We start from the raw sequence: 23,517 nt of genomic DNA, 5'->3' as shown, positions 1-23,517 counted from the left end.
GCCACAGCCCTCCCACCTCTCCACTCCACCCAGGGGAAACAAATTTGAGCCAGGTTTTCCCTGGGAATTCATAGAAGGGTTCAGAATGAACAGTTTCACCGAAAACAGGGGAAATGGAAGTTTGGGTGTGAGCCTGGGGCATTCCTCTCAGTGTGCTGCTTCTAGGTTACCCCGCTTATGCCAGTCCACACCTTTTCCTCAAGAGCACACCTGTCTGTGGCAGTGTGACCTCAGAGGGAGACAGTAAAAATGTTTGCTGACCTCCCTGCCTGCTTATGGGAAAATGGACATTCCATTGAGCACCTACTAGGTGCCTGGCCACTGTGAAGGAAACTTTCACATCAGTTATCTCATTTAATTCCACAACAACTCTGTTGAAAGGCATTAGTCTTCTCATTTAACAGGTGGGTAAACTGAGCCCCATTGGGCCAAAGATGGCTAGCCACAGAGCCAGCTCTTGGGTTCATGTCTACTGATTTGGGCCAAAGACAGTGTCCTGTGCCATACCCCACCCCAACTAGGCGAGTTTCAAGCTAACGCACTCTGGCTTTAATGGTGAATGAGGTGGCCACTTGTCCAGGAACTGTTCCTTTATAGGTGCTTTGCCCACTTTTCCACTCTACCTGGAGGAGACACTAAGAGGAGTGAGGACTCCAGGCTACCCACTGACATGACTGGGACACAAACTCAGCTTCACTGTATCTACAGGGCTCTCTGAGAGGCAGAGACAGTAGAAAGACACAGTGTGAAGGGCTGTGTAAGAGACCGGCTCACACACATGGAGACGGACAGAGGTGGCAGGAGAGCCAGGAGGGCTGGTGCTAAACTTCCAGCCCAGAGGCCAGAAGGCCCAAGACCCAGGAGGAGTAGATGTTTCAGTTCAAGACCAAGGCAAAAAATTCCATGGCCCAGCTGGAAGTCAGGGAGGGCTCACTGTGTGTCCTATTCAGGCCTTCGACTGATTGGGCAAAGCCCACCCACATGGGGAAGGGCAATCTGTTTTACTCCGTCTACCAATTAAGCATCAGTATCAGTCTCATCCAAAACACCCTCACAGACACATCCAAAATAATATGGGGTGTGGAGGAATGACTGCATTCATGAGTCTCAATCTGTATTCCATCCTGGGGTTTCAAAGCTCAGAGTGGGGCAGGCACTGAGTTGGCTGCAGAGAGATGATCAGCACACCCTGTAAGTAGGGGTGGAGCAGGGAGAGGCCACCTGGGGTACACCAGCCTGGCCCATGTGACATCTGTGGTGAGTGAGGCTGAGGTGGGGAAGGCACCTGACTCCGGGTGGCAGTGGGCACAGGCAAAAATATCTGGGCAACCTGTGGCCCAGTGAAGTTGGCATAAAATCAGCCATCATGTATGCCTCTCCCCTCATCTGTGCATCCCAATAGCCCATGTGCCCCCGTTTGCACACCTGTGGGGCCCACCAGCTCAGTATGTTCAAGGAGCCAGATCCCCACTCTGTCTCCTCTCAGACCCCCAGTGTGCTTTCCAAGAGAGAAACTTCTTACAGCAGAGCTGAAATGACCTTTGGGGATCATACCACCCTAGCCCTGATTACAATGGAGAGAGATGCCAGAGGGGCTTATTCATTCACCCCAGGTCCCACCGCACATGAACAGCAGAAATAGGGCTTGCACATGCATCTCTGGGCCAGCCTAGTTTGAGTGAGCTCCCGACATACTCTTTAGCAGCTCGGGTTCTCCTACCTCCAGATCTTACTAGACCAGCATCTATCTCAAACCTTCAGGAAACACATGCAAAATGCTCGGGCTCCTTTTTGTCATGATTGGGTCAAGCAGAGGCCCTGGAAGAAGCAGAGGCCTGGCCCGCTCCTGTGCCCACTGCCACCCGGAGTCAGGTGCCTTCCCCACCTCAGCCTCACTCACCACAGATGTCACATGGGCCAGGCTGGTGTACCCCAGGTGGCCTCTCCCTGCTCCACCCCTACTTACAGGGTGTGCTGATCATCTCTCTGCAGCCAACTCAGTGCCTGCCCCACTCTGAGCTTTGAAACCCCAGGATGGAATAGATTGAGACTCATGAATGCAGTCATTCCTCCACACCCCCACACCTGTCTACTGGTGATTTACCTGGTCTCAGCAGACAGAGGAGACCGAGTCTCCTATGTGGTGGTCTCTGGCTCTGCCACTCTCCAGCTTGCCATTTGCACCTTGGTCTTCTGCTCTGCACAGGGTTAACAACCCCTACTGGAGTCTTCTGTGAGATGAGGGGCAGGGGGAGGGGGAACTGACTTGGGTGGGTGTTTGGTAAATGTGAGTTGAATTGGAATCCTCCTGCTCTTTAAATTCTCTTCTTCAGAAAGAATATGGCCTCAGGGCGATGGCTGTGCTTTAAGCCTGGCTTTTCATACTGGAATGGCAGGACATGTCTCATTAAAAGGAATGCTGGGTCCCCACAGGGGAAATGGGTTTGTCTGTGTCTTTTCTGCAACACAGTTCACACGGGAGATCAAAGTTTGTAGAAGTGTAGACATTCCCTTGAGTAGCTCTGGCCCCAGGTGCCCACATTCCCTGAGTGAATAAGGGCGCTGCTCTCTGAGCCCTGGTGGAGAGGCCAGGCTTCAGTGGCCAAGGGGTGGGCGCGGGTCTCCCAGTGCCCAGCATGCATGATGCCAGGCTCCCGCAGCTGAAACACGAGACTCCTCAGCCTGAATATCACTGGTCGGGCAGCATCCTGTAGGGGCTGGGTAATTTAGATACGAGGTGCACACCTCTAAATCTCTGTCTCCTCACAGCCTGACAGGTACCTCGGTCCCAGATCTCATCGTCAGCACCAACCATCAGATGTGGCTCCTCTTCCAGACCGACAGCAGCGGCAGCTCCCTGGGGTTCAAGGCTTCTTACGAAGGTAACGGCTTCCGGGGAAGAAGTGTGAGCGCCAAGAGCCAACAGCCCCGGGTTCTGCCCCGCGCTGGCTCCCCTCTGTGGGCACCTTACCCGCTTCCTGAGCTCCAGCCCGCTCTTTGTCCGGCAGGCTCCCAGGTTGTCTTGTGGATGATCCTGGATAAGTCACTAAAATTGCTGTGCTCACAGCACCAGGCAGTCATCAGCTCCAGTCCTGACTCACACCTGGTCTGTGTAGACCTTTAAAAGGCCCCCTGAGGCTCACTTCTGTCTTCCGTCTAGAGACAGTGTCCCTGTTGGGTGTCACCGTGATGAGCAACTGTGAGCACAGGGCACGGACAGACACCAGTGGTGACCTGAGGAGGGTACAGATGAAGGGAACCTTCTCTTGGTGGGAACAGGTTTTAGGGGAATGACAAGCTCTGGGACCACACTGTCCCCCTTCTGGACACTTGCAAACCTCCTGTTGACCAGTGACTGCTGAGGCCTACCAGTCCCACAAGAGGCAGAATAGAGACCACCCACAAGCAGGTGGGAAGGCCCCCGTTGGTATCAGCCCCAGCCCAGCACAAAGGAAACTTGCAGCAAATCTGAGCCATGGGCCCAAGGGGTGAGAGGGACAGGAGGAAACAAAGGATTTGGAACTAAAGCAAGAGAGTGAGCAGAGAGAAGGGGGCAGCTTCAGGAACGGCTTTATCAAGAAGTCAGCCGCAAGTCTTTCAAGGGGCTAGGTGGCTGTAGAGGGAAGGAGGGTGTCTCCCTCCCCCACCGCCCGAGGCCTGGTGGATCTACGGGAGACTTTAGGGGAAGCAACCCCAAAAGGACTTTGATTTGCCCGTGTGTCTCATACCCCCAGTTCTTCCTGGCCTCGACCTGAAGCCCTCCCAAACTAGCTGCCAGGATGAGTTTCAGTTGCCCAAACACACATCACACTAACAGAGCTGCCAGCCGGAAGGCTCCACACAGCAGAAGCCTGTCCTCACACAGCTCAGCGGCTAATAGCTGCGCTTCCAGGCCTGGGGGGCCGTGCTCCCTGGGGCTCCGGGAACAGCCTTCCTTGCCTTTTCCTGGCTTCTGGGGGAAGCCACCACCCTACTACGTGTTCTGTCCCCTTCTATAAGGACATAGGTCCTATTTGACTAAGGCCCCCACCCTCTTCCACTCTGAACCCAATTTGATGAGTTCTGCAAAGACCCGATTTCCAAATAAGGTCATATTCACAGAGCACAGGATTAGGACTCAACTGGAGTGTTGGGGGGGGAGACAACCCCGCCCTTCACAGGAGGCTGGCCTATGCTTCCTGCGTGGGCCATGTCTCACCGCGATGCCCACTAGGTAAGGGCAGTCAGTGAACTGTTCTAAGCATGGGACGCGCACATCCAGGTGACACAGAACAGGCACAGGGAGCGTCTGTGGCCTGACAGGTGCTGAGTTCACATCCTCCCTGTCACCTCCTGGCTCCATGGCAGGCCAGGGAGCCTCTCCAGGACTCCATTTCTTCATCTGGGAAACAGGGGTCACAGAGCTATGGCCAAGACTCAGTGTCAAGAAAGGATGTGAAAATAAGGAAGGCTGCAGATCGCAGAGCATCAGAGAGTAGCTAATGCGTGAGCGCCCAGGAAGTTAAATGATCGGGCTCTTCCGGGGCGCAGGGGCATGGTGCAGTGGGAAGGACATCAAGCGAGCCCCCCCCCCCCCGACCCGATTCAGGGCCACGCCTTGACGCTCACTGCTTGGCAGTGTGGGTGGATTTGGGCTCCAATGTTCCAAAGTTTCTGAAATACGGTGGGCGCTCAGCAGTCAGTGTTTCCGGAGCAGGGAGTGGTGACCCCTGTCACCCGCGGGGCCTTCACCCGGCCACTTCATCAGTGGCTTGGAGGAGACATAAGTCATCCCTCCTCAGATACTTGAAAGGGGTGATGATGGTACCCCATCATCCGACAGCCAGCAGCGCATCCTCGGGGGGCAGAGCCACCAGAGAAGATGAAGTCAGCGTAAATATCACGTCTGTTTCTAGGTTCAAGAAATCAGCTACTCGAATTTATTGCAGGGAGTTCCTGGTGCTTTATTCTGTCCTGACCAGACATTGGAGAACTGAGCTCAGATGTGGGGACCCACACAGCTCCTTGAGATAGTAAAGGAGAGGACTTAAGTGAAGCCCGTGAGAAAGGTTAACAACCCCCAAATGTTTATTCGTGAGACAAGTGGACTCAGGGGAGACGGGAGAGCTGTGTCTAAATATTTGAAGGGCTGTTATGTGGGGAAGAGGAATTAGACTTGTTTGGTGGGATTTTATTACAAAAGAAAGCCAAACGGAACATAACATTTGTTGAGAGCCTACTACGCGCCACAAGTTGCGTGTGCATTATCTCAGGGTTTTGCAACGGTGGCGTGCAGAGATGTGGGCTAGCCTGTGGGACCCCACGGTGTGTGGGGGGGGGCAGCAGGGAGGGCTCTAGCCCTGCCTCTGTCTCTTCTCCTGTCTGCCCTCCTAGCCCTCGCAAGCCTTCTTTTAAGGGGGGATTTGTAGCTAAACACTAGTTTGAAACACCGATTCATCTTAATACCGGAAGCTACGAGATGGCAACTCTTCTATAGACGCCAAATCTGAGACTTGAAATGTGAAGTGACCTGCCTGGTCACGCAGAAACGTGGAACCTGACAGAGCTGTGTCTCTCTGGCTCTAAAGCCCATGTCTTCCCCACCACCACTGAGGACCTCCCCAAGTGACAGAATTGCAACTCTTTACAAAATCGTTATGGAAGCCAAATCTCTGCTCAGCTAGACCACACAGTGTGAGCCCCGGCTCCTTGCTATTAGTGCTTGCGGCTGCGCATACCAGTTCACGAGGCCTCTTCTCCCAGTCAGCACTGTGAGACGCCTGTGGTAGAATGGCACAGGTTGGGCCTGGGGTTAGCAGAGCAAGCGACACAGACACGGAGCTCCAAACCTGGGCCTGTGACGGCTCCTCAGCAACAAGGTACCAGTAGGACTTCTTGGACCGTGACAAATTAGGAAGAGGGTCTGGGCACCTGGAGACTGGTTAACTTGCAGGCACGACATGGATTGTACACAGAGAAGATTTACCAGACTCTGGGATTGAACCAGCTGAGTGTGGTCTCTGCTGCATGACCTTGAACAAGTCCTGTTACCTCTCTGAGCCTCCATTTCCCCCACTCTTAAAATGGGTCTCATGGTGCCACCCTTGTAGCTTTGAAAGTCACTTTGAGACTGAAATGAGGTCACAGAAAGCTCCTTGCACAGTGCCTGGCTCAGAGGTGCCTTCCCTGGCTCACTGTGGACTCAGTGTAGGGTGGAGGCACAAGTGGCAGAGGGCAGAGCCAGATCGCAGAGAGCCTTGAAGCCTCTGGCCATCGCTCCAGTCGCACAGGGCCTAGTCCAGTGCCTGGCACACAACTGAGCTCAGAGAAGCTTTCAGAATGGTCCTGGAATGACTTGTTACAAGGTACCATCAGCACCTCCCAAAGTACCCTCTCCATCTCTCTTGACCCATCTCTCTGGACTCACTCTTCTCCCCCAGGGCCCAGCGCCAGGAGTCCAAACATTCCCCCGTCCTGATAGGCTTCCTAGTGGGTCTGCCCAGGTTTACAACAGACTTCTGCCGTTGGCTCTGTGTGATCTTAAATCAGTTTCCTCCTCATCGCTGACCCTGAATTTGTCAGGCATTTACCTCCCAGGATTATAGAGCACTCAGCTGAAGGCCTGCCCCTCCTTCACCTCCCCATCCCCTGTCCTGCCACTCTCTCCCAGCCTGCACCTGTGGTGCAGAGCTTCAGAATGACAGCCCCACCCCTCTGCCTTTATACCAGCTCCTGGAGAATTCCTTCCAGGATAGACATCTTGGCTCAAGGACTGGACCAGGGTAGGATGCAGACACTGCCAGAGGCATTTGGAAGCAGGGACCACCCCGGCACACCCAGCTCATCACCATCAGGCCCACTCTCTACCACAAATTCAGATAGAGACCTCGGGACAGATAGACTGGACTGCACCAGCACACCCACCTCCAACCTCATCCCCACCCTCCTTAAAAGGGTGAAACGTTGGGTACAAAAATTCGGGATTTATTCCCAGAATTCTTCCAGTTCTGCCTTTCACAATCCCAGGTCAGGGCGGGGGATGGAACTCAGGCTCCATCCACATCTGAGTGCTCAAAGCCCAGAAACTCAGTCTCCCTCCAAGGGGGCAGCCAGCTGTAGGAAATGCATTCAGAGTTGCAATTGCTTTGCTTCCCAGTAGAACAAGAAATATTTAAGGAACAGGCAATTAGCACTTACCAAAAACATTATAAAATTACATACAACTTGCTAACAAGTGTTAGCATCAATCTGGAAGTCTCCCTGCCTCCCTGGCATCTTAACACTAGATACGAGAGGCTGCCCAGGGAGGGAGCGCTGGGCCCCTGGCTCTGGAGGTAGAGAGGAGCAAAAGAGGGGAGACTGTGCAGAAAGGACGCCCACAGTCCAGGAACTTGTGCTGGAAACGAGGTCACCTGGGTGTTCGGCACAGCTGAACACCCAGGTGTGCTGCAGACTTTCAGGATATGGAGCAGTCTGTGCCTTCGCCTAAGTCCTCGTCCATTTTTGCTGGAGTGAGGAAATGTGGGAAGTTGGGGAAAGAGAAAGCTCTCACTGAAGCCAGCAGGGCAGGCTCCCAGAGGAGCTGGTGACTAAGAATGGCTGGAAGGTTGAAAAGGAGTTGCTCAGGCACCCCGAGAGACAAGACAGGTTGGCATAGGAACTGACATGCACAAAGGATAGAGGCGGAAATCTGCACAGAAGTGAAGTCTGCGAGTAAGTCGGGGGAAGACAGCCAAGACAGCAGGCGGTGCCCCATCTCCTGGACTGAGCTCTGGTGGTGGGCGCCGGCGGGCCTCCTGGAGCAGAAGGTGGTACACCTGGGCCTCGGAGGGGGCCAAGGGCAGCAGACCAGCGTCACTCGCTCCCCCCGTTTTCCGGACGCTGCCTTTCCTTCTACCAAAATATCAAATGCATGGCTGCTGTCAGCCTCAGGCCTGCTCTTCCTCTTGTTGCATCCCCACAAGCTGAGAGACCAAAGCTTCCCAGCTCCAGCCAGGAAGGACACCAGGCCTATCCCAAGACTCTTGCTGAGATTCAGTGTTACCTGTAAAGTGCTCTCGGGCATGGCGAGCTCAAGTTTACCCAGAAGCAGGAAGCAGCTGCCTCCTTCAGGAAACCCAGTGGGATTCAGGCCTCCCGCTAGCCTGCCCTGGGCCCAGGGACAGGGGTGGACAGCAGCAGCGAATGCTGCAGAGTACAGTCTGGCAGGAAGCAGCTTGCCCATGAGGCACACCGCACACGTGGGCTTCACAAGTGGCAAGCTTCAATGCAGACTAATGCAGACAGTGGGGAGCACCCCAGACACCCTGCGTGTCCGCGTGCCTTCCTGTCTCCCGGCCTCCTGCAGCCTGTGACATCCCCGTGACAGTGGTGGAGGCAGGCGGTGGGAGGGAAGTGTCACCCATTTCACACGTCCACACCTCCGATCCATTTGTGAAAACCCTGTGTAGTAAGAGACAGGTACATACAGCACCTCTCACTGCCTCAGGCCGTCATCATCAAAGTAGAAAAGCAGAGTGGGATGAGGGTCTGAGAAATCTGTGAGATTTGTCAGCCCAGGGGTCACCCTGACGCACCAAAGGTGATCTGGTCACTCGCCAGGCGCCTGTGCTGAGGGGACAGTGGTCAGTGGCTCCCGCTAAACAGATGACACCACGCTCCGCTCTAGAGATACAAAGAGCAGAAGGGATGGCCCCTGGCCTGGAGCTAGGTCTACAAGATGAAGCATAAAGGACTCACGCTCACTGGCGCAGGCCCCTCGGGCTCCCTCAGACCATCCTCTCTTTACCTCAGACCATACCTCTCTCTCTGCCACTCAGAAGTGCTGAGTAGTTTCTGGATACTTCCTTCATTTCTCTTTCCCCATCTCTCCCTTCCCATCCTTCTCTCCAGATCCTTTTTATCATTCCTCACACGTTTCTCCAATGCCCCCTCTGCTAGAAGCTGGGAGTGGAGACATTTTAAAATCCTCTCTGTCCTCAAGAGAGGACAACTGTTTGTGCCCCCAAACCACAGCCCTGAGCTAGAACAGAAAAGTGTTTAGGCAAGGTGGCAGGGGGCTGGGGCGTGCATGAGGAAGAGGGGAGAGGGAGAACGCCTAGGTCTGTAGGGCTGGGGAGCTTGGGAAGCACTGAGCCGACCCTGAAGGACAGTGTTTGTGTGACAGACAGGCGGGGTGTCCTTTCAGGCAGAGAGGACGCCGCAGCCCTGTGAGAGCCGGCTTGGACCTGCCAACGAGACAGTAACAATGAGGAGACACCACCTGGCTCCTGGTTGGGGACCAGCGACCAGACATTACCACGATTGCCTTGTAGACATAAGCTCACTTGCCCTCACAACCACCTTTTAAAGAGGTGTGGCTATTACTGTTTCCATCTTACAGATGAAAAAACTGTTCAGAAAGAGCAGGAAATATGCCCAAGGTGTGCTACGTAGTGGCAGACCCGGGATTTAACCCCGGGACTTTCTGACAACAGAGGGCTCCCTGCACCTCACCACTGTACTCATTTGCTCTCCTCCTCATCACTCAGTTTTGCACCTTGTAAGTCTCAAGGTCAGAGGTGGCTGAAGATGAGGAGGGGGTGGGGTAAGTCCCCTGTGTCAAGGAGCTAAGGATTTAATCCGTGGATAAGAAAGAATCAATGCACAGGACCCCGTTATGGTTCGATTTTCCTTTCGGAGCAATCTCAGGCTGCTTTGCAGAGGAAGGGGGGAAGGGAGGGAGTAACTCTTGCCCAGAGGGAGTAACTCTTGCCCAGGGCCACAGCCTGGTGTGAAGTGGCGAGAGCTGGGCTAAGGCAGGGAGCGGAGGGATGGAGAGCAGGGGCGTTGGGTGCTGGGCAGACCAGTCAACACTGGCTGCTTAGTGAGGGCTGAAGGCTGGGAAAGGAAGCAGAAAAATCCAAATTGAGTCCAAGTCTGGCATGGGCAACCTCCACAATGGCCTCTCTCCCCACCCAGCCTGAGGTGGGAGCTGTCCCCTCTGCTCCCTCCGGGTTGAATGTTGAGGTACACACTTCACACTTCCTCCCTTGCTCTCCTGGTTGATGAGGTCATGGTTTCTACACCCAGAGCCGGGCAGGGGGTCAGGCAGCTCTAAACCCCCACACCAAGACTGCCCCTTAGCTCCGTCTCCATACAATACATAGTAGCTGAAGTCGAGGCACTGTGAGATGCTGGGGACCCCAAGATCGATGATGCATAGTCCAGGCCTGCCCTCATCCTGCTTCCACTCTAGTGGTTGGGGATATGAGAAAGAAGGAGGCCAATCTGGCTGCCAGCAGGAAGCAAGGGGGTGGTGCTGGTGAATCGGTTCAGCCCTGCCAGTTGGCTCCTGGAGAGTGGCTTCCCTTTCCCCCTGCTGTACCCCCAATGTCTAGAACAGTAGGAATGGATGAATACTCACAATGGGCAGTCAGTGGGAACGATGCCCAGAGAATGAAGATAGAGAAATACTCAAGAGGGCTGGCCGGGGAGGCCATCTGTGAGCTGGCGACTGGGGCCTGGAGTCTGAGGAACTGGATTTAGGAAAGTGGGGAGGAGAGGGACTCGGGCCCAGACTAACAAAGAGGGAAGAGATGATGGTCAAGGGAGCCCACTCACTGGAAGGGCAGCAAATGGCAGCCCAAATGTGGACTTCCCTTGCTCCTCCAAAGGGCACCGCCTTTCTAGAAGCACATCAAATAGTGAGTTTATAGAGACACACGATGCAGTTTCTTCTGTACAGACATCGTCATAAAAGAGGATTCCAATTTGGCATCAGAAATTGAAAACCCTAGGGAGAAGACTGTGAGGTTGGTCACAGACGATAGGAAGAAAACAGCGCACGAGGGGGAAACAGCCCGCTCAGGTTGTTGTCGAGTGCGGAGCCCGTACTGATGGCCCTGGGGGCTTGGGGAGCTCTTCTCTTGCACTTACCCTCCTGCTTCTGGTCTGCAAAAGGAGAACACGAGATAAACACTTGTCAAGTGGAATGATGTTAAGCCTGATAACAGGAAATTGCATGATTTTCTCCAAGTCAAAATTTGAGGTATCCATCTGCAATTCTGGGCTCTGATGTCAGCCTGGTGAGCACATGACAGGCAGATCAAGGTCAAGGGCCTTTCAGTCTGGGCAGTGGAGCCCAGGGACCCTTCTGCAGGAAGCAGGGGGCTTGTTCCTACGGCCCCCTGGGTGGGTTTAGTGGAAAGATCCAGAACAGGATAAGGGTGTCCAAGGTGTAGAAGCAAGCTCCTTCTCCCTTCTGGAAGGGCTCCCACGCTCTGCTCATGTTCTTCCCCCACCATCCCAAGGCTGGTTCTGTGGTCTCCACAAGGCCTCCCAGGCCTTGGACCTGTTTGCTGACTGTTCGCTTCCCTCCAGGTCACCGGGGCCCAGGTGAGCTCTGCACCTCACTTGCCAGGGCCTCTGCACCAATGTGAACTCCTCTTTGACCTTGTGCTGCCCCCCAGCTCCCTCCCTCATTGGGGCATCCCGGTCCCTGTGGCAGCCTCTCCCTCTCTTCCCTAGTCTTGCCGGCACCTGGCCTCTGTCTCTAGATGGCCAGCTTGCTCTGAGCACCCTCTGCTCTGGCTGCAGCTGACCTTCTGCAGCACCGCGAAAAGCTGACTTCACCCACCCTGCTCCGGGGCCCCCCCTTCCTTCAGTGCTTCCGCTCACTCCTCTCTCTGCTTCCTCTCCCTGCTTCCCCTCACTTGACCTTTCCAGTCCCTCAGCCCTTCCTGCTTTTTCACTTCTGTCCTTTAGCCAAAGTCCCTTGGCTAACACTTGGGTCATTCTTTGAACAGTGTCCTCAACTCCTGTCCCACTGTCTTTCTATTTCTCACCCCACTTCTACATGAACCAAGTGACTGAAGGCTTCTAGGACCAGTTACACAGCCCCACTTGGTGGTGCCCCATCCTCTTCAATGGGTCACCTCCACACTGCATGTGTGACAGTCACCTGGCCACAACCTCCTCTTCTGCAGAGGAGCTACCATGGACAATCTTATCAGCACCAAATCCTTCCCTAGTCCCTCCCCTTCAGAATAAACATGGGCTCCCCCTGCACTTAGGAATAGAGCCGCTGTCATCTTGGCTCTCCGTCAGCTCCTATCCCATCTGACACTGATAGCAACCCCCTCTTCTCTCTTCTCTCCTGTCATCCAGAAGCAGTTTCCTGGGCACTAAGGCCAGCACTCCACCATGCTCCTGCCTTCTCTCAAGCCCTGTGCTGTCCTTCTCTGACCCTCCTCCATAGCTCACTTCACCATTTAGTCAATGGGTGGATGGATGGGTGGGTGAATGGGTGGATAGATAAATGGATGGGTGGGTGGAAGGATGGATGGGTGCTGGGTGGGTGGGTGGATGGATGGGTGAATGGACGGATGGATTGGTGAGCTGGTGGATGGATGGGTGAATGGACGATTGGACGGATGGATGGATGGGTGGATGGGTAGGTTGGTGGATGGATGGGTGGTTGAATGGGTGGATGGATGAGTGGATGAATGGATAGGTGGATGTGTGGGTGGGTAGGTGGGTAGATGGATGGGTAGGTAAGTAGACAGATAGACATTGTTATTCGGTAGCACTTAAACATTTTAATACAGTCAGATTTCTGCATTTAAAATATTTTTAAACTTCCCACTCGGACCATACCCCTTCTGAGTTGCCACCTAGCTTCTTCCCCTCTTCTACTGCCAGAAATGCACTCTTTGAAAGTCTGCTCTTCCTGTGTCTTCTTCCTCTTCTCCATTGGATGTGGCCCTTCGTCACACCCAGTCTACTCCAGAGTGTGGGCTGCTGCTGGTGCCGCGCCTTCCTTTCACTGTCCTACTCTTCAGTCTTGTCAGAACCTCCCTGGAGCAGCTGACACTGCTGATCGCCTATTCTCTCAGCGTCTGTGACCCCATTCCCCAGGATCTCACCACCACATTCTGCTGCTGCCTACAGTGTGCCTCCCGTCGCTGGGCTGGTGTCACTGTCCCTGTCCTTGGGTGACCCAGCCTTCTCACAGCTTCCTGTGCCATCTATGATCTGAATCCAAAATTCTGTATTTCCAGACCTGGCATCTCCCTTGAACTTAGGGTCCCTATACCCACTTTTTGCTAAATGTCGTACTTGGAGGTGCCAGTTTGCTGAACTCCCCACACACCCTGTGTTGACCATCCAGACCACTTCTCTTCCTGCCCTCTTGCAGGTGACAGCAGCCTCTGTTGCCCAGCCTGCAGCCACATTAGAGCCCTGTAGTGCACTCAGCATGGTCTGTAGCCTCTTGCTATGCAGGCCTCTCTCCTTCCTCTCTGTCCAGTCCTTCATGCCATCAAAACACCCCCCACTGAGAGCCTCCCACTGGAGTGGGGTCCTATGGAGGCTGGGCTTGTCTGCTTTGCTCTCCATTGCACCCCCGAGCCAGCTCGGTGGCTCACCCTAAGATACACAAGTGTTTGTTGCATGAATAAATGGTCTTCTCCCCTCCAGAATTACTACCCCAGACCAGTCCCCAGACGGGAGCCAGGATGCTCTTCACAAGTGCATATGATGAAATGCTGACTAGAGTGAAGCTCTATGGACTCCTCAGTGCTGCTGTCTAGGTCCTTCCCTCTGGCAGCCGGCACAGCCCTGTCAGGCCTTGGCCCTGCCCGCTTTTTCCAGCTTTCCCGCTCATTGACCTGGAGGAAGTGCTTGTATTTGGAGAGGAGTGAAGTGGCACAGTGGTTAAGAGCCCCAGAACTATACCTTCTCAGCTGGTGTCTCAGTCCACCTCTTCTAGCTCTGTGACTTGGCTAGTTACATCAGCAGCAGCAGTAGTCACTAGTCATCCAAGTCAGAAATGATTACTGTCAGTTGGCTTTTTTCACTGCTCCCTCCATACCTTGCAATTCTACAGTCTTACCTCTGAGACTTCCCATGGCTCCCCGCCACCCCCTATGACAGGTCCTTCCTCACCCCTCTCTCCCACTTATTCCTTTCTGGCATTTCCCCCCACCTGTATTGAGATGTAATTGACATATAACATTGTGTAAGTTTAAATTGTGCAATGTGATGATTTGATACATGTTCATATTATGAAATCATTACAACATTAAGGTCATTTAGTACATCCAGCAAAGACTTGTGCATATGTTACCTTTTTTTAAAGATTTATTTTATTTATCTATGGATACAAGAGCTGGGGTATAAGACAGAAGTGTGGAGGTGTTGAGAGGGCTCACTAGAGAGTGTGGGGAGCAGCATAGGTGAGTCTACTGAAATACACTGCTGCGGGGAGCAGCAGTGAGACAGCAGAGGCCTGCAGAGTCATGCAGACCAGTTCCCTGGCCAGGGGGAGCATCATGCTGCAGTGACTGCCCAGAGCTTCACAGTGCTGAAACAACCCCTTGAGCCAACAGGGAGGACCATGTGTGTTAACTTTTAAACTTTTCTCCCTTCACAACTTTCAAATATACAATATACCTTAGTTAACTGTCATTACCATGTGTGTATACCTCCCTCCAACACATCTTATAGCTGAAAGTTGGTACCTTTCACCAGCCTCACCTGTTTCTCCCATCACCCACCCATCACACTTCTGGCAACCACAAGTCTACTCTGTGTTAATGAGTTCACTGTTTGGAGATTCTTCACCTAAATGTCTAAATCATACCATGTATTATTTATCATTCTCTAACTGACTTGTTTCACTTAGCATATTGCCTTCAAGTTTCATCCATGGAGTGGCTGACAGATATTACAGTGTGTGTGTGTGTGTGTGTGTGTGTGTGTGTGTTTATGAGAGAGAGAGTGAGTGAGTGGACAGTGAACAATCATCGGTGAACAGTCACTTAGGTGGTTTCCATGTCTTGGCTGTTGTAAATATTGCTGCAATGGGTTCAGGCACAGCCTTCAGACTACTGCTTAGATGTCACCTCCTCCAAGAAGCCCTCCTTAATGCTAGCACTAGGTTGGAGAGCAGGACGCTTATCCAGGTCTCAGGTGTCCAGCATGGGACGGGGACACCAGCAGCGCTCATGACATGCTTCTCAGGGCAGTGAAAGCCGGAGAAATTGGGTGAGGTGAGGGCAGGTGTGGAGGGCTGTGTCCCGCTAAGGTGCTGTTCTCCTGAGCTGAGCCCACCCGAGACCAGTACTCGGGGCAGGGAAGCAGGCAGAGGCCTCCATGTTTGTTTCCTCTCCTCACTGGGCCTCCCTGGAAGCCTGAAATCCAGGTCCTGGCTTGGGCAGGAGGAACTAGTTCTGTCTAAAAATGCGGGGTAGTGTTCACCAGGCCTCAGAATGGCTGCAGGGACAGGTCATCCAGGAGCGGGCCTGTTTGGGATATTGGAAGAAGAAGGACCTTGCTGTCGGTCAGCTAGTCACTGGGGCCCCTTCTTCTCCAGAAGATTCCCTGGTGCTCTGGGACCTGGAACAAAGGGGCCACCTTCCCAGGAGTGCCTCAATGTGCACCCTCCTCCCCTAGCCGGGGCCCAGAAAAGCCAGCTGTTCTGAACCCTCAAAGGAGGGTTCTGCTGTACAGATGTGTGTGTAGAGGCCAAGACGGGGGGGCGTGTGGGTGAGCTGACCCATACCCAGACCAAGCCTATAATCATATTTGTCCCCTGTCCCCCCACACTGAGAACCCTAGATGTTTGTCTTAGATATGATATGCACACAGACTCAGAGTGCTGGCTACAATACCTGGTTCTATCAGCTCTTAGCGGAGGCCCCAAGGCCCTGGTTTCCAGGGTAACGCCATGTTGTCATCAAGAGCCCGCCCATATACAGCAGTGGGTGGGGCTAACATTGGCAGCCCTGGTCAGGCCCAACAGTTCTGGGAAGAAAGCTTTTGCTGCCCCACGCCCGTCCCTGTGGGGGTCATGGATCAGGACCTGAGCACAGTGGCACCTCACAGCCCACGAGGGTGTCTACAGAAAGACAGGGTCCCCGTGGCCTGACAAACCTGAGAAGGGTTCCAAACACTCCCCTGGTGACTCCCGCGCCTGCTCTCCCCGATCTCAGAATTTGCAGCCAACCTCAGCAGGACTCCAGTCCTTGGCTCCCCATCTTCCCTACAGGACGCCTCCTGCCTCCCACCTCCCTGGGGCCAGAGCTCTCCCCTGCTCCTTTCCCCCTCTTCTTCTCCTTCCCTTCACATCACCCTCCGCTCTTCAACTCTCACAGCACCAAGCACAGGTCTCCATGGAAAGTAGGGATGACTCCAGAGGCGATCCAAGGATTTGGCCAGGAATCCTTTCCTAAAGCATCTGGGTCCTGACTAACTCCAGAGGCAACCAGCCAGTCAGGACCCCTGCGTCCTGACTCCATGTCTGACTCAGCTCTGTTGAACCAAGTGAACTTTAAAAGCATACTTAATGAGTCATTTGTTTCATTTCACCTGAACCATCACAAATTGAATTAAAAAGCTATCTCTGTGGAAGTGCTTCCATATCAGAAGGCACTGAGTATGGACTGTCATTTGAGCTCTGGTTTGGGGAAGGAGGCAGCAAGCCTCTCCTCTTGCACTGACCGTCACCATTCAGGAAGGGGCTGCCCTTTAGATTTATCAAGTGACATTAATCATCTGAATGCCAAGTTCGGTAAGGAAGTCTCCACATTCAGGGACTTGTGACTGGTGGGAGAGTTACCCCACAAAGAATGTAGACAGGTGCACCACCCCTGAATGAAGAACTCTAAACACTGAAACATGGCGTGGGTACAGTCTCAGCACAGACTAGCTAGTGAGTCCATTCCTCCCAGGCTGCTGGTTTTTATCAGAAAATTGCAGGATTTCTCATTCTTGATTCTACCTATGTCACTTGGTCTGAGCGCCAACTCATGACCAAGGTGCAGTGGAGCATGTGATATGAAGCTTCAGAGGTACCAAGTCACCTTTTGTGTCTGTTTTCTGTCTTCCTGTCTTCCAGAGATCGAGCAGGGCAGCTGTGGTGACCCCGGCATCCCTGCTTATGGCCGGAGGGAAGGCTCCCGGTTTCGCCATGGTGACACACTCAAGTTTGAGTGCCAGCCTGCCTTTGAGCTGGTGGGGCAGAAGGCAATCACGTGCCAAAAGAATAACCAGTGGTCAGCTAAGAAGCCTGGCTGTGTGTGTAAGTGAGCAGGGAGAAGGCTCCTTTGGGGTTTCTGCCAAGAGGCAGGGCTCACGTCCTAACTCACCCAGGGGCCCCATCTTTGGGAAGGTCGTAACAACAGCTTCACTCGGCTGGGTTCTTCTGCTCCTGGCATCACTGCTGTCTGGGTCCTTGTTTCTGGCAGTAACGTAGCCAGTGGTGCTGACAGGGGTAGCTCTGGACACTGGGGGGGCCTTCCTCAGCGCTGTCTTATCCTCTCTGGTGGATTCTTAAGAACAAGGTCGAGGCCACTGGGCTGAGTCACGAGACTCATACCTGGATGTGTCCTATCCTCTTGCTGTCACCCATGACACCTACATATGAACCAGGGTGGAAGGGAGTGGCAAATGGGTAAGACTGTAAACTCTGTACCAGCCTCTGGGCACAGTGGGAAAGCATGGCCTTGCTGGGGTGTAGGAAGTTTCCTCAAATTGCTTCCTCTTGGACTGGATTTAGGGAGGGGTGGAGACCGAGCTGTCTGGATTGTTGATCTTTTGTTCCATGAAGACCTGTTGGTCTTTCCTTTCTTCTTGGATGGTCATGACCATACTTTCGGCGCAAGTAATACTTTAAGCCCTTGGTCCCAGTAGCGCTGGCAAGGGAGAGGGGAATGTGTGATGCAAAGGGAGGAAAAAGAGTTGGTTTCCATTGAGAAACCCCAGGTTCCAATCCTCCAGGCTGTCACTTCTCCTAATCCTTGGCACGTTCCCTCTCCATCTCCTTCCATCTGCTTCTCTCGGGGAAAGGCAGATAGCCTGACCCCCTGATCCTTGTATGGACTTCTTAGGGCATGGTAGAAAATGGGGTTCCTCGGGACCACGGGAGAGTCACCCCAGAGGCATCAGTGATGGCTGAGAGTGTGTTGTGTGAGTTGGCAAGCTGGGTCATACCACGATGATTATACTTTGAAACAAACAAACAAAAAAATCACTTTAGTTTGACAAAGCATTTTTGATGGCTTGTGAATTTATGTAAAAATTCTTGCAGAGGTTTAAAGATCAGACCACTCTTAGATACACATTAAACAAATCGTCCTTATTGAAAAAATTAAACTGCCTGAAATCTGCCTGACATGTTTAGAATATAGTATCTAAGAGCATTAGCCTGGGAACCCACCATGAGCCAAGTCAGCCAGGGCCTGCTCAGGGCGAGCAGGAAAAAGGGGGCTGGCAGTGGTGAAGACCAAGCCCAGGCATGGGTGGGTGAAGCATTAGCTCTGCAAAGGGGACTGGGGACAGGGCCTCAGAAGGTAAGCTATAGGCTGCAGGAACCCTACATACCATGGGGCTTACTCTCTAAATCCATTTAGGTAAAAAAGGCAGGAGAAGGAGAGGGGGGAGGCGAGCATCTGGGGCAGGCTGAGAATGAATTGGGTAGGATACATTCCTGGCCCCACAAGCTGAGCAAGAAACCAGTAGCAGAATGCCACCTGGGGCGGGGGAGAGGGGAGGGGTGGGTGCAGTCCTTCAAGAATTTGCTTGACTCTTTGGCTCTTAGGGGTAGTTTTAGAAAACCTTCTTAAAACCTTCAGTCGGGCAGAGGACCTTGAAGTGCTGCTCAGCAGACTCTTGGTTTCAGCCTCCAGTGATTGGGCAGCGCTTACCAACAGCTGAGAATAAGCAGACAGAGCCAGCCTGGCAAGTACAGCGTGATGTTCTCTGTGGTTTAAAATGAGGAAGAAGAGCCTGAGGCTGACTGAGGAGAACTGTGAAGTAGACACTCTAGAGTGACTCTGGGGCCTAGGGAGGGGACTCCCATCACCCCATCTTTTCTGGACACTGGGTGTAACAGGACCCGGTTTGCATCTCAGGATTCTGGCTTCAGTGGGGGAGGCTGGCAGTGCCAGTTGGTCTCATGCCTTTGCACCACAGAGGAAGGTCTCATTCCTGTTTCCTGAAGGTGAGGGGCCACCGTCTGCAGTCTGTCAGCTCTACCAGCGCTTCCCTTGGTCCTGGGCTTTGCCCTCAGGGAGCTCACAGTCTAACTGGTGGTGAAAGGTGTTGATAAGAAAGTCCTGTCACCGAAACAAGGTTGAATTCAAGATTTGGAGACACATTCCTTAGTCCTGGTGCAGCTCCGTGGCCGCCAAGATATCATCTCTGGTGTTGGGTGACTCGTCTAGCTAACAGCGTTGCACTCTGTGCCTGCTCCAAAGATGCGAAGCCTCTTTGGTCCTATTTACAGAGAAATCTAATTACAATTTGAACAGTCCTCATGCTTTCCACAAGGATGCTTGGAAACCACTTTCAAAAGTGGATCGTTTACAGAGCAGGTCAGATTTGGAGGGATGATGCTCCAGTTTGGTGTTTGGTGTTCCGCTCCTCCCTCACCTCTGATCAAATATATCCTAGCGTGGATCAATAGGGAAGAGATCATGCCTGTACGCAGCTAGGAAAATACATAAAACAGTGCCGTCCGTCGCTGTGTTCTCGCCAGCGGGCATAAACGCGCACTCAGAAGAACAAGTCAGGTATATGTCCTATACGTCAGCACACATTAGCTTAATAAATATTAATACAGTTTTTAGCAAACAGTACTGTTCTTATCTTTCTAGGACTTAGAAGGGGTTGGAGAAACCAATGGATGGCTCAAATTTCTTTGAACAATTGTCCAGAGAAGTGCCAGTGGTGCGTTGTTCTTCTCTTGCAACACTTTCTTCAAAACCACGCTTTGCTAGGGAATTGCCCAACTGAGACCGTAAATACACTCTTTCCTTCTTGTTCCCAAATATGTTCTGTAGCAGCAGAGACTTCAGAGCCATTTCATTGGCTTTCAAGCTGCCCTCACAGTAGTAGACGCTCCATGGATGATCTTTTTTCATCTGGGTTTTAAAACAGATGATGTTTCTCACCGTGAAAAAGCATTTTCAGAGACAAGATGGAGCCAGCCTCTTTCTTCTAACTCTCTCTTCCTCCTTGGTTAATTCTTATCTCCAGAGATCTCGGCTCAAAGCAGTTGAAAGTAGAACCACTTTCCATCCACTCAACAGTACTGACTGAGTGTTTACCTGGGACCAAGCATCAGGCGTGGTTTCAGTGCTGTCAGCCCCTGCCTAAGAAATTTCCTTAACCTGGTATGCGGATGAGAAAGCCTGGCCACATTGCATGTATTCTTCACCTTCCCAGAAATTCTGGCAGTTTCTTTCCTTACAAAAGAATAGAGAGCTTTTTCCTTACAACTCAGTCCAGTTATACCTTCACAATAAGAGATACAGTGAGAAGCAAGATACAAATAACTCTGATGGTGGTTTGCAAAATACTTGATGCTTTGTTGACAGGCTAGCAGAACACTTCACACTTCATAAGGAAGCCAGGAAACCAATTATCAGTCCATTAACAGCCACTTTCAAAAGAAGTTTCAAAACAGCTTTTGCCAGAGATATGCCAAGAATGTACAAAAGCAGGCATTCCTTTGCCATTTCCTAAGCCACAAGGAGAAGGTGTGAAGCCTAATTGCTCATTCTTAATGTATGTGGCATATGTGAAGGCAGGGCCTACTGGGATGTATACAAGTGGAAGTCACAAATCAGCAGCCAGACCTCAAGACAAGTGGGCCCTCGGCTGTGCAAAGAAAATGGCACAGAGGATACAGAGCTTGAGGTAGGCCTGGAAGAGCTGAAAGATAAAGCAAGATGGTCTATATAGGGATGTTTTTGAGGAATGGTTCTCTCCTATCCCCAGGGTACCTCTCCCTAACCCCCTACCCCAGTCTGGACACACACACATTTCTGGACAAAGGGGTGGACAAAGGGGTAAATTTGATCCCTAGGTCATGGGGACTTTGAATCGTAACATCACTGGCAACTTGGACCAAATAATTCAATATACAGTCATGCATTATAGGATGTCTTCTCAGCATCTCTGTCCTCTACACACTAGAAGCCAGCAGTAGACACACACACACACTCTCTCTCTCTCTTTTTTTCTCTCTCTCTACCGGTTGTGACAACCCAAACGTCTCCATACATTGCCATATATCCCCTGGGAGAAAAACCATTCAAAATTGAGAACCACTCATCTAAGATACTCTAGTCTTGTCAAATTCCAAATTTAAAATAATCTGTGTATTTGAGACTCTGAGTAGCATCTATGTTGGAGTTATGGCAGTGAGGAAGGGGGGTGGAGGAGAATACTGGTGATATGAAATGTTTTGTCTTTGGGAGGAGATGAGTCTTCCCTGCAGCTTTATGGAGTATTCGCTCATTTTACAGATGCAGGCAGTTTCAGGAGGCAAGATAACTAACTAGGAGGTTGTAGAACTGTGGCATGGTGGATCAGAATTTGACCCGTTAACTGACAGAGCAGGCTGTAGCCCCAAATCTTACACTTTCTTCATTGCAGCAGATTTCCAGAATCCCATGGGTCATTTGCAGCAAGAAGGACATAGAAACTTCAGGACAGAAATGCTAGACCACAGTACTGAAGCAGACTGAGTTGCACTCAAGTCACAGGGGTTAGGCAGAGGCCAGCTCTCTGGCTTGCCGGTACTAGTATTGCATACCACTTTGTGATGCACGCATGCCAGAGCCGTTCCCTGCTCTTATAACTCATCCCTTCTCCCCATCTGTTTATCCAGCAGTCTGTGATTTATGGACAACCTACCATGTAAAAGTCAACTGCATAAGAGGTATGCCTGTTCCTGGTCAAATTCGAAACTGGAGGTCCTTGAGGATGAGGGTGGGGTAATTCTGTCCAGGTTGTGAGGGGTGTCCTCTCAGTGCTATGTCCTACAGAGTGTGCTGTGCCTCTATCTCAGGAAGTATCTGGAACTCGAAGGCCAATGCTCAACACCGGCTTTTAGTGTTTCTACTATTTTAAGCTTATATAAATGTAAGGTGTAAATAAATAAAATACTTATGATTTCACTTCCTTCAACCAAAACCAACTTCAAATTTAGCCATTCCTTGTTGATTCTCTCTCGCCCATGGATGCATAGTCTGGAGTGAATGTTCAGATTTCACATCCTGTGTTGTACAGTTCATGTTAGGTTGCGTATCGTGTCGTGATGCTGCATGTCTTCTGTTGTCCTCATCCTCAATGTCAATGGAATATTCTGTACACTAAATGGACCATGACTTAGCCAACCAATTGTGTTAATTATGTTATATAAGAATAGAATGAATATCTTCATGCACGTGTGTATTTTTTTTTTCTCCCTTCTCTTGAGTGATTACCTTAGGATAAATGTCTGGGAGTGAGATTGTCGGGGAAGAGTATGAATACTTTTATAGCCCTGATCTACACTCTTCTATGGCTCCCCTAAAACGTGGCAGTTAATAATGCTAATAGCAAGAGCTGTAAGAGTCATGTAATATGCGACTTTCCCATCTAGAAATATGGCATATATCTCTTTTATATTCATTCTACATTCACATTTCTAAATATAAGAGCTTTGTGGTTTTCTTCAGATAGGTCACATTTATCGCTTATAACCTTTATCAGCTCCACCAAACCTCAAGTATTTGTGTGGCCTTTTAAAAATGGCTAATTTAATAGGTATACGTTGAATGTGTCCCTACAGCACATCCTTGTCGACTTCTGCAAAGTGCCAAATGTTGTGATAAGTGCTGCAGCTCCAGAGATGAGTTGGGCACAGTCCTTGACCTCAAAGAGCTCACTCAAACGTGAAGACAGACATAATTATGTAAATTTAAGTGTGCTTTCGTTCTTCAAAATAGGACCTGCCCCCGTGAAGATTCGTTCTTTGATTTCACACATCTTCACTGCGCACTGGTGATGCAGCTGATCTCAGAATGGGTGCTGGGCAGGCGGATGACCACCCCACTGCTCACACAGCACAGACCTGGCATCATTGCCATCACAGTAGTTGGGCCCCAGAGGAGAAAGGACGAAGTTGGGGTCCTCTTGGAAAAGGAGACACCCAAGTGGCAGTTCTGGGTGCTGAGAGGGGCCAGAGGGTGTAGGTCTCTGGGCCAAGGGGATGTTCGGTGGATACACACATATGTACTCATGGGCACACGCACAAGCTCACTGCCAGTCTGAGCACTGTGGGGACTGAAGAGGCTGGCTGCTGGGCCAGATTCATGCCAGTGAAGGAAAGGAGGTGCGATGGGGAGAGGGGAGGTCCTTGGGAGTCGCATCTGGAGAGAGGTGATTTGGGATGTCTGTCCATGCTGTGCCAAGCGGTCAAAACATCAGTATTTCCACTCCAGGACACGGCAAAGATAGGCCAGCTGGGATTGCCAGTGTCTGGCGCTCTCTAACGGGCCCACAGAGCATTTGTTCCTTGCTCCCGGCAGCAATGTCTGTCCTGAGATGTGCGAGAGGTGCTGTGCTGATCTTTCCCACCCCAGTGCAAGAGTTCTTTCTGCCTCGTGAATAGAAACTCTTTATTGGTATTTGGCCTATTTCTCCAACCTGTGTTTTCTTTTTTAAAGTTTCGTTTCTCTATTTTGCATTGGATCATTGTTGTACAGCTTGATGTAGGAAGTTCTC

The 23,517-nt window shown here is 51.7% G+C and overlaps 1 protein-coding gene across 1 annotated transcript in view; it reads left to right on the top strand.

Moving 5' to 3' along the window:
* Nucleotides 1-23,517, top strand: part of CSMD2 (CUB and Sushi multiple domains 2) — a 460,842-nt gene that overhangs the window by 242,068 nt on the left and 195,257 nt on the right. Inside the window, exons 11-12 of the mRNA XM_012722353.1 lie at nt 2,770-2,882; nt 16,859-17,041. Of these exons, the coding sequence (XP_012577807.1) occupies nt 2,770-2,882; nt 16,859-17,041 (296 nt within the window). The remainder of the gene's footprint in view (nt 1-2,769; nt 2,883-16,858; nt 17,042-23,517) is intronic.

The sequence above is a fragment of the Condylura cristata genome, unplaced genomic scaffold (assembly GCF_000260355.1).
Source record: "Condylura cristata isolate star-nosed mole 26May11 unplaced genomic scaffold, ConCri1.0 scaffold00008, whole genome shotgun sequence".
NCBI classification, from domain to species: domain Eukaryota; kingdom Metazoa; phylum Chordata; class Mammalia; order Eulipotyphla; family Talpidae; genus Condylura; species Condylura cristata.
This window is presented reverse-complemented; position numbering and strand designations above follow the sequence as displayed.